This window comes from Clavelina lepadiformis, chromosome 1 (genome assembly GCF_947623445.1).
Source record: "Clavelina lepadiformis chromosome 1, kaClaLepa1.1, whole genome shotgun sequence".
Classification (NCBI taxonomy): Eukaryota; Metazoa; Chordata; class Ascidiacea; order Aplousobranchia; family Clavelinidae; genus Clavelina; species Clavelina lepadiformis.
The window spans coordinates 17439559-17454274 of NC_135240.1; the positions used below are offsets into that span (position 1 = coordinate 17439559).

Consider the following 14716-nt stretch of genomic DNA (forward strand, 5'->3'; position numbering starts at 1 on the left):
GGTTTTTTTTCACGACGAATTTGGCCAATGAAATGGTGGTTGCAAAACAGTTTATAATAGTGAAATAAATATTTTTTACGACCGACTGGTTTACAACTACCTTAAAAACACAAAAGCTATACTTATCTGGTAGAGATGCTCTTTTCCTTCATTATTGTTGCGTTTGTATGTTCACAAACATTTGACGTTTATATGACAGTGCGAGTGACCAGATTTTCATTGCTTTCCCACGCTTTTACACGGTACGTGCACCGACTATTTATTTATGGGTCAGAAGCATTTTGGTTACTTTGACAATATAGAAAAAGATTTAACAAATCAATTCACTTAAAATTTTTAAAAGTTTTTGAAAAAGCTAAGCAAAAAATAATAACAATTTCTTGACCTGAGCAATTTGGCGGGTCGTATATTGTATAAACAACCTTTGTGATAATAATGTGGTGTCATTGCGTTAACAATTTGCTATACATTACTTTTAGGCAACTTTGGCAATCGTAAATTATACACTACCGTATTTTGTGATGTGTATTACGAAACCGCTTTCTTACTTTTGACGTCTGATTTATGCTTTATTAATTAAGTTGGTGCAGTTGAAATTCCGCTTGTTAGTGTGATGCCTAACCCTGCAATTACAGTAAAACTTTCTGTTTTGAAGGCGATTTCTTTGATTATCACAAAGGTTTTTTCCCATTTAGATTGAGTGACCGTAAGAGCTGTGGTAAAACTAAAGATTAATAACTTGCCATTTCAGTGTGCATTAACGTTAAACTCGTGCCCCTTCGTAAATTTCGTGTGCCTCTAGAATATAATGCTAGCTACAGCCTTGTTCTAACGGCAAATAAGTTCAATAACATCAAATTTTAATACGTTTCTTATTACACTCATGAGCAACTTCTCGTAGCTAAATTACCAGAGGAAAAACACATTTTGGGTTTTTTATCCATAGGCCTATTTCTTTTGGCAAGGTAATACTACATGTTGATAATCTGTATGATCATGTGATAATGTCTGATACGTTATCAAAAATCGGCTCAGTATTGACTCTAAATTAAACTAACAGTAAAAAGCTTGATACAGGTAAAAATAACTGAATAAATAAACATAATATTTAGAGCTGTTGAATATCCTTTGGGTTTATTTCATTGTTAAGGATTTATAGGCACTTGCAAAAATTTTGAAATCAAAGCATCTAATAGCAAATCAAAACAACACCATTCAAACTTTACTGCAAAGCTGTAATCAACATAACATAGAAAAGCTCTAGTAGACAACTGAAACTGATGCCGAGTAATACTATTTTGGCGGATTCTCGATTCAAGAAGCTATGCGCTATCTATTTACTGTATTGCTCTGGACAACGTATCGGCATCAATTCCTGACAAACCGTCAAACTGATATAAATACTATAAACTATGTAAGGGCGAAATTTATGCATAAATACACATTTAAAGAAATCGATGCGTTATTTCACACTATCTAAAAATTTCAACAAAAATATTAAAAAGGTTACGAGCATCAATCACTTTGCTCTGCCAGCTGTAGGCGTTCCCTACTAAGTCCATTACTTACAAAACACCAATCACGAAACATAAGCGCTAATAACATCATTCTTTTAAGTTAATTGCAGGAAAGTTACCCCGGAACATAAATTAGACATGTTAAAATTGTTTGCATGCATACCTAGGCTATTGTTCGGTTTACCAAATCATGTTGGACACGAAAAACTCTTTTGGGGAAAAATATATATCATATATACCAAAGGCGGGCAGTACCGCGGTACTTCTTCAGTATCGATACCGTTACTTCTACAAAAATGTAGAAATATGAGTCGGTTTCAGTACTTGGTACTTTAAATGATTACTTCAAGGTTTTAAAAAGTATGTTGTTTAAAATTTCTTTTAAATTAAAGTTATTGCCAATTTTAGTGCTTTTTGTTCTTGTTTGATCCACAAACGTTTAATAAACTCGCAATAAGTGAGTGCACATACTTTTTGACCTGAAATAACTTTTAGCGGGATCATAATATCGACAAAACTTGCACCTGTAACAGGATCTGCTGTACAAAAAGTACTTTGGCAAAGTACCTAACTATTTTTTTGAAATAGTACCGAATACCGGAACCGTCGATATATTTTTTACCAAGTATTGGTACCGTGACCAACGGTACTTTCAAAGTATCTACTGCCCACCTCTGCATATATCAAAAACAATTTTAAGGTAAACTTTTGGTTGTTTTATCAATCTGGTGCGAAAAAGATAACACCATAAAAGCAAATTAAAAATAATACCAACAACGCATTCAACAGATTCATTTTATCAAATTTCTGGTGGCAATCGCAATATGGACAAACAATAGCAAAAACACCATAAAAAGAACAAGAGAGCAGATGTACACGGAATACTGAGTGCTAACAAAACACAAACAGATGATAAAGTATCTGATTAACTTAAATAAATCAGCAAATAGTGTTATACATTCAACACTATTTAAGTAAAAATGTACATATCACCACAAACACAAGGTACCGATTGAACCGTACCTTACAAACATGCTTAACATCATTCATCCTGTTACGCTACGTTATCGTTACATAATGCTACGATTTTGTGATTCATGCGTAGTTACCTTTGCAGTAAACAATCACGAAATGGAGCAATTTTAATTTTTTTCAGTAAGTTCGTTAATCTTCAACAGACGTACGACTTTGACGTTCAGCGTGCAAATTATAACATATCCCGTCACTGATGCTGTAGCTTCCGCGTCAAACATTTGAAAGGTAAGCCTTCATAAGCACAACACTGATTTGAAAGTGGGTTAAAATCGTGAACATGTAAAACATTCCCACTCGACTTAAAAATACACGCAAGTCAGTTAAACGGTGATAAAGCACAGTCCCAATATACACGATCTTAAGCAAAACTATATTTTACGTCTACACAAGAAGTAATAGGAAATCGGGCAAGAACACGTTGGTAGACAGCCTATACGACTCTAAGATATCACAGTAAAACGAACTAGCGTTTTTAAACACCGTAACTAATTTTCACAAATAACAAAACCGATTGTAAAGCTTCTTATAAATGCAAGAGCATTTCCTCCGAATGTCTTCAATCCCTTGTGACTAATACAAAGTCATTAGCACGGTATGTATAACCAAAATAACTTAGCGTTATGTGATAACCGTCGATGGTTTCTCGTAGAGTTATTATTGTTGTGATCATGACCAGACAGTTCAACATCAATAGAAAAAGTGAGTGAAAAAGGTTTCGGTCTTGCTTTGGAATGTAGTTCTTCCTAAGGCTTTGAAGGTGTCAATTCAATTCGACCTTTGCCACTGTGTTCTTCAAACAAAGAAGGGTAATGGGAATAATATAATATAAAGCATAAGTGGCAATGCTACGCAAATCGTACCAATGGCATATTGCTAACTGTTTAATTTGCGTCGGTTGGCCTAACCAAGTTTTGTTGCTGATTTAACCTCATATACGTTTTCAAGAGTGATGTAATTTTCCAAACAATATTTTAATTACTGCTTGTGCCACAAGCACAAAACTTTGGAAAGTACTGTTTGTTGTCAACGCGTCATCACGCCACTTAAACAGCGTTAACAAACAGTTACTGACATCGCTGTCCTAGGCTGGTAACATAGCAACAGACGCTTTGTTGAATAGTTATTATATTTTCAAGTTTGACCGCCATCTATATACATAAAATACAAGATATCTAATATGTATGTATAACAACATACCGGGGCAAAGCAACAACATGTTTTGGTTGTTTTTTTAATAAATGTTATTTCAGATACAAAACTAATAATGCTTTAAAATGTGATATTAAAAGAGACTTTCTTGCTTTAGACAGGGTCTATTTTACTGACAAAATGTGTACATTTACAGCGTTTTTCTTGTTTAAATGTTCACATAAAATGAAAATTATTACATGTTAGAACATTACATCATCATCATGTTCTTATTACATCCTTAATAGAAGACCTACACCGACTTACATGTTAACGTAACTGTTACTAAAAAAAATGATATGTATTTTCTCCTAACCCAGCTGTCTTTCTAAACGGTGCAATCTGTCAGAAAAATAGCCACTTTCTTTTTTTTATTAAATTATAAAATAACTGTAAACCTTGTAGAAAATAAATTCAGTCTTGTAAGCATGTTTCCTATAAAATATATACAACTAATTCCATGATAATGTTGCAAAAATAGCAAAAATTCAATCAAAAAAACGTCAAATAAATTTATGTTTGCGGTAGAGTATGCACCTCTGCCTTATCTTTTTTCCTAGTTCTCAGTACGTAGGAATAGGGTAATTATCACTATTTTTGTACATATATACTATGAAAGTTAATGTATGCAAAAAAACATCAGCTTAGTTTTGTTCACCTTTGCCTGGTTACAAAATTAAGGTTAAAAAAGACAAATTTAAGGTTAAAAACATTTGTCCTGTCAGTCACAAAAATAGTACGTATTGTTTGATAAAAAATGCAATGCTTGTATTACTGTGTTTCTTTCTAATTAGCTATCTTCTGAAAAGTCATTATCGAAAGACTTTTGCCATAAATTTTTTAATTTTAAACTTGAAAAAGTGTAATGCTGGTCACGTGATTGACACAACAACTAATATTCTGAACATAAATTTCTTGATTTTCTAAGTGTTGCTTTCAAAATGGCATTCAAGGGAAATAAAAATAATTCTCAGTACCAGAAATGCTTATTTGTTTGAATCAGTTAAGCCATATGAAATTAGCTTTTCAATGCACTACCTTGGCAGGAAAAAAAGATTTTGCAATAGGATGTTGGAGATTTTTGGCTAAATATTTAGGTAGAATACTTCGCAAGGGACTTTTTCAGGGTAGTAATAGATAAAGTGGTTGGTAAATATAACAGCATGCCAAACAATGTGACATTTTTCACTTTACAAATTTTGACCTGATCATGACACTGCATTATAAACTCAGGATAACATAGAAATTAACTGAAAATTGAGTGGTTCTGACAAATAGCTAAGCCATGTATGGAATTGCTTACAACATATAATAACAGTTGCTGAGACATACATTTTATAGTTTTAACTTGTTCTTTTGTATTTTATTTATAGAGTGTTTACTATTTATCGAAAATGTATTAAACATATCAGTGTAAGTCCCATTAATACTTGAACATAATAGTGCAAAAGTTGCAGTATACACCGGCAAATATGACACATAACGGTAAGGTATTTTGCAGAATAAATCGGTTTATGTGGAATTTTACATACTTTTTCATAGGCCCACAATGTTATTTTATACTTAAGAGTTAATACATATTTACTACAGTACAACTCGCTTAAGTCGCCATCTATCACTTGGTCCCAATGAAAAGCTTATTATTTTCTTTAGTATCAAGTTCAGCTTAGTCGTCTTCGTCTAACTTGTTTATTTGCTTAACTAGTCACGGCTCTTTGTTACAATGAGTGGAATAATTCGCTCAACTCGCCTCCATTCTTGATACTATGACCAAAATAATTCACACAGGTAGCCAGACCATTAAGACAATTTGTCAGCGTGATTACATGGCAAACTTAACCTGCTACAACTAAACTACACCTGCATTGCCCAGCTGTATGTGATCCTTTTTAACGTAACACAACCTTGTAGTATGTCACAATGTTTGTTTATGAAGGACCCGGAAACCTTGCCATTATACACTGTTTTATCAGTTTTAGTTTTCCTACAGTTCGCCATGCTACAGTCAGGTGAAGTGGCCTAGCCAGAGATTACAGAATGATGATGAGAGTGATGATGAATGAAGACGAAGACTAACTATAGTGAATAGACAACATCGTTTTTATAGCGCAGTTTTGCCTTTGCTATCAAGTGGAGAGTCGTTTTCTGTCTCCAGAAAACCATAAACCAAGCCAATTGCTACTAGCATGCACCAATGAACGGGAAAATGTGACAAAGTCGTAAATGTATAAAATGTGTTCGAAAAAGTTATGGTAATAACTGTTGGTAACAATTATAGGTTGGTAACAGCCATAACCCAAAAACCCATTTAGACCAGGAGGCTATTTAATGTACAAAATTAAAGCTTTAGTGTCCCAACAAGCATAAATTTTTAACCCAAAACAATTTACAGAGTTTTTAATCTAAAGTTAGTATCTCAAACAATGCAATAAAAAATATAATTTTGTGTTGTTTGCCTAAGTCGCCACAGTTTCTGTTCCCCTTGAGGTAGCAACTTAGGCAAATTCTACTATAATAAAATTAATTTTTTTGTTACTAGTTGTATTGTCAGCAGCATCTTGCAGTATTATACTGCTTGTCAGACAAAAGTCTATCATTCAGATTAATGTATACTGTATATTAGTAAATCTTTGTTTAGTTTTTGTTTTTAAATTAAAATTAGTGGACTTTATTGAATGCATCTTTCAAAAACTATGACTGTTCAATGTTCAATCATTACTAGAAATATTGGCCGGTGTGTCACGCACATGATGCATTACAATTTTGTACTTTTTAAGTGCATTAAAACTTCAAAATTAGTTTGAAGTACAGTTCGAAATTAATAATGAGATTGCCAAAAAAAAAATTAGTTTTGTTAAATAATGATATAGAAATTTAACATCATCGGCACTGGCTCAAAATTTAATGTAAATTCTAGTCCCGTCAGTCACGCTAATATTATCTGATTTTTAAAGCCTTTCATTTATATTAATTTTGAAAATTTTTATATGTAGTTTTTTGGTATTGTATGCCACTACCATTAACTGAAAACACATTTATTTTTGTCCCACTTTATATAAAACTAAAAAAATTGCATTCATAAATTTGAAAATTCTATCTTTTGTCCGGAAACTGACCATTATAATTATATTGAGAGGTGGGAAATGCTGCAGTATCTATACGTCATAATGAAAAAATACTGCAAATAACTTTTTTCAAGAAATTTCTGTTGGTACCGGTACTCAGTACCTTTAAGGTGATTACTTCAAGGTTTTATGAAGTACGCCTTTCAAAAGTTCATGTTAATGAAACCGTAACCTCAACCTTTAGCACTGGCATAAAGTGAATGGCAAGTCAAAAAACAAATTGCCCTTAAATCAAAGAGTAGTTGCCAGTAAATATGCTTGAGGATGGATTTTTAATAATGTTTAATGGTTGAGCAGTTATTGCTGAAATTGTATCGAAAATTTGGCCTTTTTATTATGATGGAGATGGCGGGCATTATGGTATCACAATGCAAAAACAATATGCTTGATGACTACTGGGGTTAGGATTAGATATGGTAGTAGCTAGTAGAGGTAGACTCGCTAACGTATTTTTGACGGAATACGTCTCCATGGACTGCAGGTAGGCGATTAGTACAGTAGCAGGTAATGTTCATTTTCAGCCTAGGAATATCACAAATGACAGCACCGAACCGATAAAACATTCTTGTTTTTTCGGCAGTTGCCGGTACACAGTACTGGCTAGCCTCAACAGCCAGACTGAGCTGTAGCTTAGCAGCTTAGCAGCTACATTCTGCAGTGTAAATACCCCAACAGAAGCGGGATTAAGGCTATTTAATGTTCCTGTTATACACTTAAGTACGTTTTAATTGTACCTATTACTTGTTGGCCACACAAAGCTAACCTAAATATGTGAGTTAACTCTATTGTTTTTATTGTGACATAATGAGAACCCAGTTTACGTCGTAACTAACCAACAAATTTGTGTTTTTGTTGCTTATTTATGGCAATAACTGCTTAAGTACTATAAGTTAACTAGTAGAAATCCTTTCTCCAGTATATTTACTGACAACTAATCTTTGATTTAAGCCCTAATTATTTTTAGACTTGGAGTAACCTGTAGCTAAGCCGAAATAGGGGTAAAAATTCCATATGCAGTTAGATCGATTATAGAAAAGAGAGTGAATATTTCATCGTAAGTAGGTCATGTAGAGTGTTGTTAAACATAGGCGGTTAGGTTAGAAGAAATACTGGAAGAACTCATTTACCGATTTATTTTATTTTATGTTGTTACGCCATCAAGTATTTTGAGATTGCTTGGATGCATGTAGATATTACGTCACAATTGCGATTGTTGTTTCCAAGCAGAACTTTACCTAGCAATTATGAAATATTTTTTGGCCATTTCGCAGTACACCTGAAGAAGAAAGCTTATGCTTGCGAAAGCTCGTTTTGAAAAATTTGAAACAGAATACTAGATGGCATTCTATAGGGTTAACTTTAATTTTAATTCTTCTACACAAACTTTGGCAAGCATAAGGTTGCTTCATCAGGTGCATACTAACAGATCTTTACAGGGTAAACTTTATTTCTTATTCTTTTACACGAGCTTTCACAAGTTCCATAAACTTGCTTCACCAGGTGTATACTGAGTAACTGAGAGAAAACATTTACATATAACATTTAAGTTAGGTAAACAAGAAAGTGTGAAAACAACTTTGACTGCACAAAAATAATGGCTGCCAATAGCAAAAGTATCAGTACAAAATATCAACAAAGTACCAAACTACTGTTTTGAAACAGTACTGAATATTGTAACCAAAGTATTTTTAAAGTACCGACTACCCACCTATGATCGTATTTTAACTAAACAATTAAATCACACAATTCTATTTATGAGAGAGGTAAATTATAATTATTGGTTTACTTGCGACTACAAAATATCTATGGAGTGGTTACATTGATGAAAATTATGCAGTGCTGCAGTTAAGTAGTTGCCATAAGTAGAGTATTATGACTGAAGTTAATTATTACTAACCTGGTGATGAAGATCTCTGCCTTTTTGCTGGTGGCCTTAAAGTCACAAAATTGGTTGGTTGGCAGCGGGAAGGGCTAGACATATCATCACTTGAACTTGTAACTGAATGACTAAAATCACCAGATGAAACAGAATCGCACAGTGATGTAGCCTTTGAATCAGATGATTTTGAGTCAAGTAATGTTGATAGTTTTGGCGATGAGCCAGTTTGTGTGACTGGTGCATACATGAGTGGTGTGCGTTGATTAAGCATAATGGGTTGACCCCACTCATACTTTCCAGGTAGTGGTGCATCAGCAGAAGTATCAAAATTCCACTGTTTGGCAAACCTTGCGCCATCTTTTTTGGCAAGATCATCCCTTTCTTTTGCCAAATCATCATCATCCTGTCTTGGATCACGACCAAAAAGATTTCTTCTAGCAGACCTTGCACTGGGAGCCTTGGTGATAGCTTTGTCTCTCCCAAGTGGTCTGTTATCAGCCATTTTAACTGACCATGTAATTGGTTCTAAACTTGTGTTTCCTCATGTCAGAACAGATCAGATATTATACCTTCCAGGTTTACCCATCTAAAGTCAACAATATTTCATACCATAATTTATAGTTATATTTATTTTCATGAATATGTATTTCTTTTGTATGAGGTATAGTACATGACATACAAGGCCATGTTGTAATGTACTATAACTTAAAACAAACTATTTGCACATTGATGCAATTCCAAAACTCAAAGCATACTCAATATACAATAAAATAATTATGATATATAATGCGTTTTTCAATAAAATAATGCACAATATTGCCTATTATATTAGACACGTGTCTTATCTTTTTATTACTGTATGGCGTACGTACAAAGGATCTTTTGGAAAAAACAGTAGGAGATAGGAATGCCGACAATATCACAATTAGTTTAAAATTAATAACAATACAGTATAATAAGTATATCATGCTGACTGACTACATCAAAAGGTTTCAACTTGGAAATAATTTTTAAAGAGATCATATTATAATCTGATTTTGATTGAACTTTGGTTTTACAATGGCTTTTCAGATAAACATTCCTATCATAAACAGGCTGCAACTCTAAATCCTTTTGCTAAAGTTTTTATCTGAACGTTACACTTGGCACAGAAATAAAATGTTTCTGTAACAGCTCGTTAAGCAATTTAGAAGAAATTCTCAGCAATTCTTGCAAAATTACAGATATGCACTGTTTTAACAAGATATGATTATTATTGGCAAAATTCAGAAGTAATCCAAGATATTCTGATTAGGGCATAAGCGCAAAGAATGAAAATTAGATAGGAATGGTCCAGGCTGGAAAGCATGTCACAGTGCAGGACAACCAGATTGGAAGTTTGCTGAATGCACGGGGAATTAAAATTAATTGCATGTTAAATAGCTTTTGTTTCATCCTGATTGCGTGGAAGATTTCTCTTCCAGGAACAGCAAACTTCCCAATCTGGCAGGACGGCGAAAATTGAGGTGCAAAATGGTCCATTTCACAATCAACACTCACCTAAACACATGGTAAATGTGCGATCTTTAGACCAAGGGTGCACTAACCACAGTTTTAAAGAATGTCAAAGGTGTAGTTACCATGCTTTCCACTATGGGGAATGGTGACGGTCGTAAATCCACTATAGGCTAGCTTAGTCTACAAGCTGACTAGGCTGAATAGGCTACTTACATGATGTACATGCAAAGCCGGGTGTGCTTGAGTGTAATGTCTGCGTCAATATTAACTTTCAATATAGAAACAGCACGAAATTTGAGACCCCTCTGTCAACCAGTGTAGCGTACTGGTAGCGGTACAATACAAGTAGAATCGTAGTACCGTAACAGTGTAAAACTTGACTGACAGCCTAACGCAGCACCCGCCCATAATAGGCTATGTTTCTAATCTATGCTAAAACCCAATGTCAACAACGTTTAGTAGGTTTGTATGACCGAATGAGACAAAGCATGAAACTAAAACCCGCGTGTAGGCTAGTCCAAGCAGTCAATTAAGATAAAGAATTCCCTTCAAACCTAATCGTTAGCCTAAGCAATAAAATAGATTTATTTCGTTCCACAGGAACAGTGGATGGCAACTATGATGAACACAAAGGGCATTGCTTGAGGTCAGTTATTGCGCTGAACTGCTACCAAATATCGTAACGTATAGCAACGTTTGTTAAACGACAGACCAATCTTGGCACAGTTTACTTGACCTGTTGTAAGTTTGACACTTACGCGTTGGTTACCGGGGAAAATTTTATTATTCCGCCCATGATTGGCTGGTTTCTTTCAATGAAAGATGGCGCGTATTTATCGTGGCATAGGGCGATACAAAGTTGATATTACTTCAGTTACTGCAATACTCTTCCGATTGAATCCGAAATCGATCCGAGTGATGAATGCTTTCTACAACTAAACATTTTCAATATCCGATGATACCATGTGGTCTAATATCAAAGAGTTACAATTTAATTTTACTCTTCAGTTATTCTGATTTTGTGAACAACTTTAGGTTGCTACGGCCGCTTTCGGTGATCTTTTTAATAATATTTTATTAATACTAATTTTAAATTATTGTTTTCTCTAATATTCCATTTTACTAGGTTTTAGTTGTTACAGTGTCGTGAAAAATATGGTCCCTCCATAAAATTTGGTACCCTCATCGTGACATAAAACGCATAGAATGACTCAGCGCAATGCTTTCATACATGCACGCATTTTTTATGTTCATGCTGATTTATAATAAACAAACAAAGAAAAGCTGGTTGTTTGAACGCCAATTTCTAATATATAAACATGGAATTGAGACTCAGATGCACGTCAAAGCTTTCGTCTTTGCACGCACGATTTCTCGTTGTGGTGTGTGAACTGACAATTTAAAGTACTCTTGACATTCACTAGACAACCTAGTCGCTAACTTTCTATTATTAACGTTTTTCCACCGTAGATATTTTCAGAAGTAGGTAACTATGGTAATTCCTGAAACAGTCTTCATGCTCAAATTGTTTAGAAGAGTATACTGGTGATTATGTACTAGTTGTTCGATGTTGAAAACCTTTCAAATTTTACGTACAAAAACATCAACCTTTTGCACAAAGCATAACTGCTCTTTAAACTAAATGAAAACTTTAATGTTTGATACTTGGAATAATTTGCATTTTTATAACCCTGCTCCAGATTAGAATGTTTGCTGTTTTTTTTAAGAAATCCCACGCACAACACATGAAACAATAGCCATCATACGCGCAATTAATTTTTACACCCCGCGCACTTTTCTACGTTACCTACGTTCTTTTTTTTACGTTAATTCACTAAAAGAACTTAAAAATTCCAGGATAGGTTTAATAAATATTAAGACCAAAGATAATGAGTGTTTCAGCTGGTGTTGCCTAATTTAGCAAACATATTTGCTGATAAGGTGGAAAGTCGACTTGAAAGAATAACTCATTTTAAAAAATATGTTAACACATTGAATTATAATAGCATAACATTTCCATTTACAATCAAACAAATACCAAACACTGAAGAACAAAATAACATCGGTGTTAATGTATTTGGTTACGAAAATAAAGAGCCATATCCATTACATGTTTCAAAAAGTAGTCAAAACAACTCTTGATTTATTGTTGATAAAACAACATTATGTTTGGATTAAAGATTTCAATAGATTCAAAAAAGCAAATGAAATCTATGACACTCTTATAGAAACTTTTGGAAAAGAAGATGGAGTTCGGGACACAAAGCAAATTGAAAACCTTAAGCACACTGAAAAGAAGAAGTTATCAAGCAGCAAGAACCAACCAGTATCACCTCAAAATATTGCCGACGAGGTCATGCAGGTGATCAGTTACATCACGATGAATAATAACGCATTTATGAAGTCGGTGTTTCATGACAGAAAACATGGTCCTGCTGTAATTTTATTCAATGACAAAATGATGAACATTTTGCGCGGTGTGTGTTGTATAGACAAGACTTTTTCTATCCTGGGAATTGACAAAACCTACAACGTTGATAATTACTTTGTCACTATAACGTCATTCAAACATCCCGGTGTGCTATGTAAAAATACTCAAGAGTCTCCTATCATATTTGGTCATATTCTGATCCATGGATCGTCTACAAAAGAAGTTTTTCAAAGATTTTTCTCAGAGATTTTAATCGGCCTTGGAAGTAGTATACTGATAGATCTAATTTGATAATAATTGGTTCCGATAATGAGAAAGACTTCACAACTGCTACCAAAGCTGTATTTGAATCTTCGTGCAATGTCACAAGCACTAGACATTTGAAAAACAATTTAGACGATTACATGAAAAATAAAATTGGTTTAAATCAACAATCTCGGAACAGAACAAAGCGAAAAATAATTGGAAAAATGGAATCGTAACATCCACCAGCTTCTATTTTTTGCAGTAAAAATGCGCAGAATTTTTAGAAGACCATAAATCAAAGCCAGATTTTTGCAAATATTTCAACAAAGTCATTCAGCCGACACTCTACAGGGGAGTAGTAAACCCCAACCTAAATAGAGGAATAGGAACTACAGTACATGGACCACCAACAACTGCGTAAATCGTAAATGCGTAAATCCGCAAATCACATCATAAAAGCTGTTGCTGATTGGAAAGAGAACACAATGCTCAGCACCATACAGTTATTGCAACGGCTTGTCAGAAATGAGCAGATAAACCTGGAAAGGGCTCTTTTCGGGATGGGAGATTTTTTGCTCGCAAAAGAATGGAACCACTATTTTAGATTTTTACGAGATTGGTCTCAATGGTCCGATACAAAAAGGCAGAAAAGAATCCACGATTTTTTATGCAACCATTTGCAAAACAAAGGCAAATTAGCAGTTTCAAAAGATAAAAAGCTCACGTTTGCCTGGAAAAAAGATGCAGGAAAGAAACCGCATCAACGGAAGCGTCGTCGTGCGGATAAAACTTCAAGTAAAAAGAAGAATGTGTAATAAAACGTAATGAACAGATCTGTATTTGGGATATCTATCTGCAATAGTAAATGTAGGGGTATATGTATGAAGCTTATTTAAATTTTTTATAACCGTTTATTGTCTGTACATTTTTCATTTCTTTTTCGTTGTTCTTTTATTACATACCGAAAAGTTTTAATCCCTATATTTGTTCATGTATTGCGTATTCAGTCCATTTTTTTGTGGCAATTTTCTGTATGTATATATACTTTCAAAGTAGTGTGGACATTAAAATTATAGCTTACAGTATAAATTTATTTGCTCGCTCGTGAAACATTTAGACAAGCCATCAAGTAGGGTAGTCATATAGTAATCTGCGCATAGATCGTGAGCCAAATGGAAATGATAATTAGGCTATTGCAAACTCAGTATTTGCTATAGAAATTGTAAGAATTATTTCATCCAAAAAAAGTTTCAATTTCGACTTTCGTATTAGCTGTCCATAAATTAAGATTAATCAATTAACATATTAACGAGCAATTTAAGAAGCTAATTTGAGTGTCTTGTGATGTATAATTCTTACCGTTAATCCGGCATAATGTATACAACACCATATACAGGACTCAAATAAAATTCATCTGTGAGGAAAACGTAAATATTTGATAGCGCTAAAGAGTGACTTAAGTTAAACTCAAGTAAAATTTTATGCTTAAAATAGAAACAATTTATTGTTCAAAGTAGCCCACTCAAAATGAACGCTTAATTAGGACGTTATACAATTTCTTTTCAATTTTGGAACATTGTATTTTTAATGAAACGTATATATAGGCCAGAGCAAAAACCACCCGAAAGGTCAAAATTATAATTATAACAAGGGTTCGTGCACAGCAGCACGACATGATCATTTCAGCATCAATAACTTATTAGGCCTATTTATTTATCTACAAAATTAAACTTGGACATACTTATCAGTTAATTCATATACTGTATACATCTTACCATTGTGACGTTAACGTTGCAGA

The 14716-nt window shown here is 33.8% G+C and overlaps 1 protein-coding gene across 1 annotated transcript; it reads right to left on the reverse strand.

Annotated features, from left to right (window-relative positions):
• Positions 1 to 1115: 1115 nt before the first annotated feature.
• LOC143458654 (uncharacterized) lies at positions 1116 to 9332 on the reverse strand. The gene is made up of 2 exons (XM_076955499.1): positions 8763 to 9332; positions 1116 to 3342 (listed from the first exon to the last, which is right to left on the reverse strand). Exons 1-2 carry the CDS (start codon positions 9244 to 9246, stop codon positions 3296 to 3298), a joined length of 531 nt encoding a protein of 176 aa, XP_076811614.1. The 5' UTR covers positions 9247 to 9332; the 3' UTR covers positions 1116 to 3295.
• Positions 9333 to 14716: the final 5384 nt, after the last annotated feature.

What these genes read in the sequence shown, in the direction of transcription:
- LOC143458654 (XM_076955499.1), bottom strand. Translation starts at nt 9,246, where the DNA reads ATGGCTGATAACAGACCACTTGGGAGAGACAAAGCTATCACCAAGGCT. An exon ending in GCAGAGATCTTCATCACCAG is followed by an intron (nt 3,343 to 8,762) that starts GTTAGTAATAAT and finishes CTTTGTTTGAAG; the next exon opens with AACACAGTGGCAAAGGTCGA.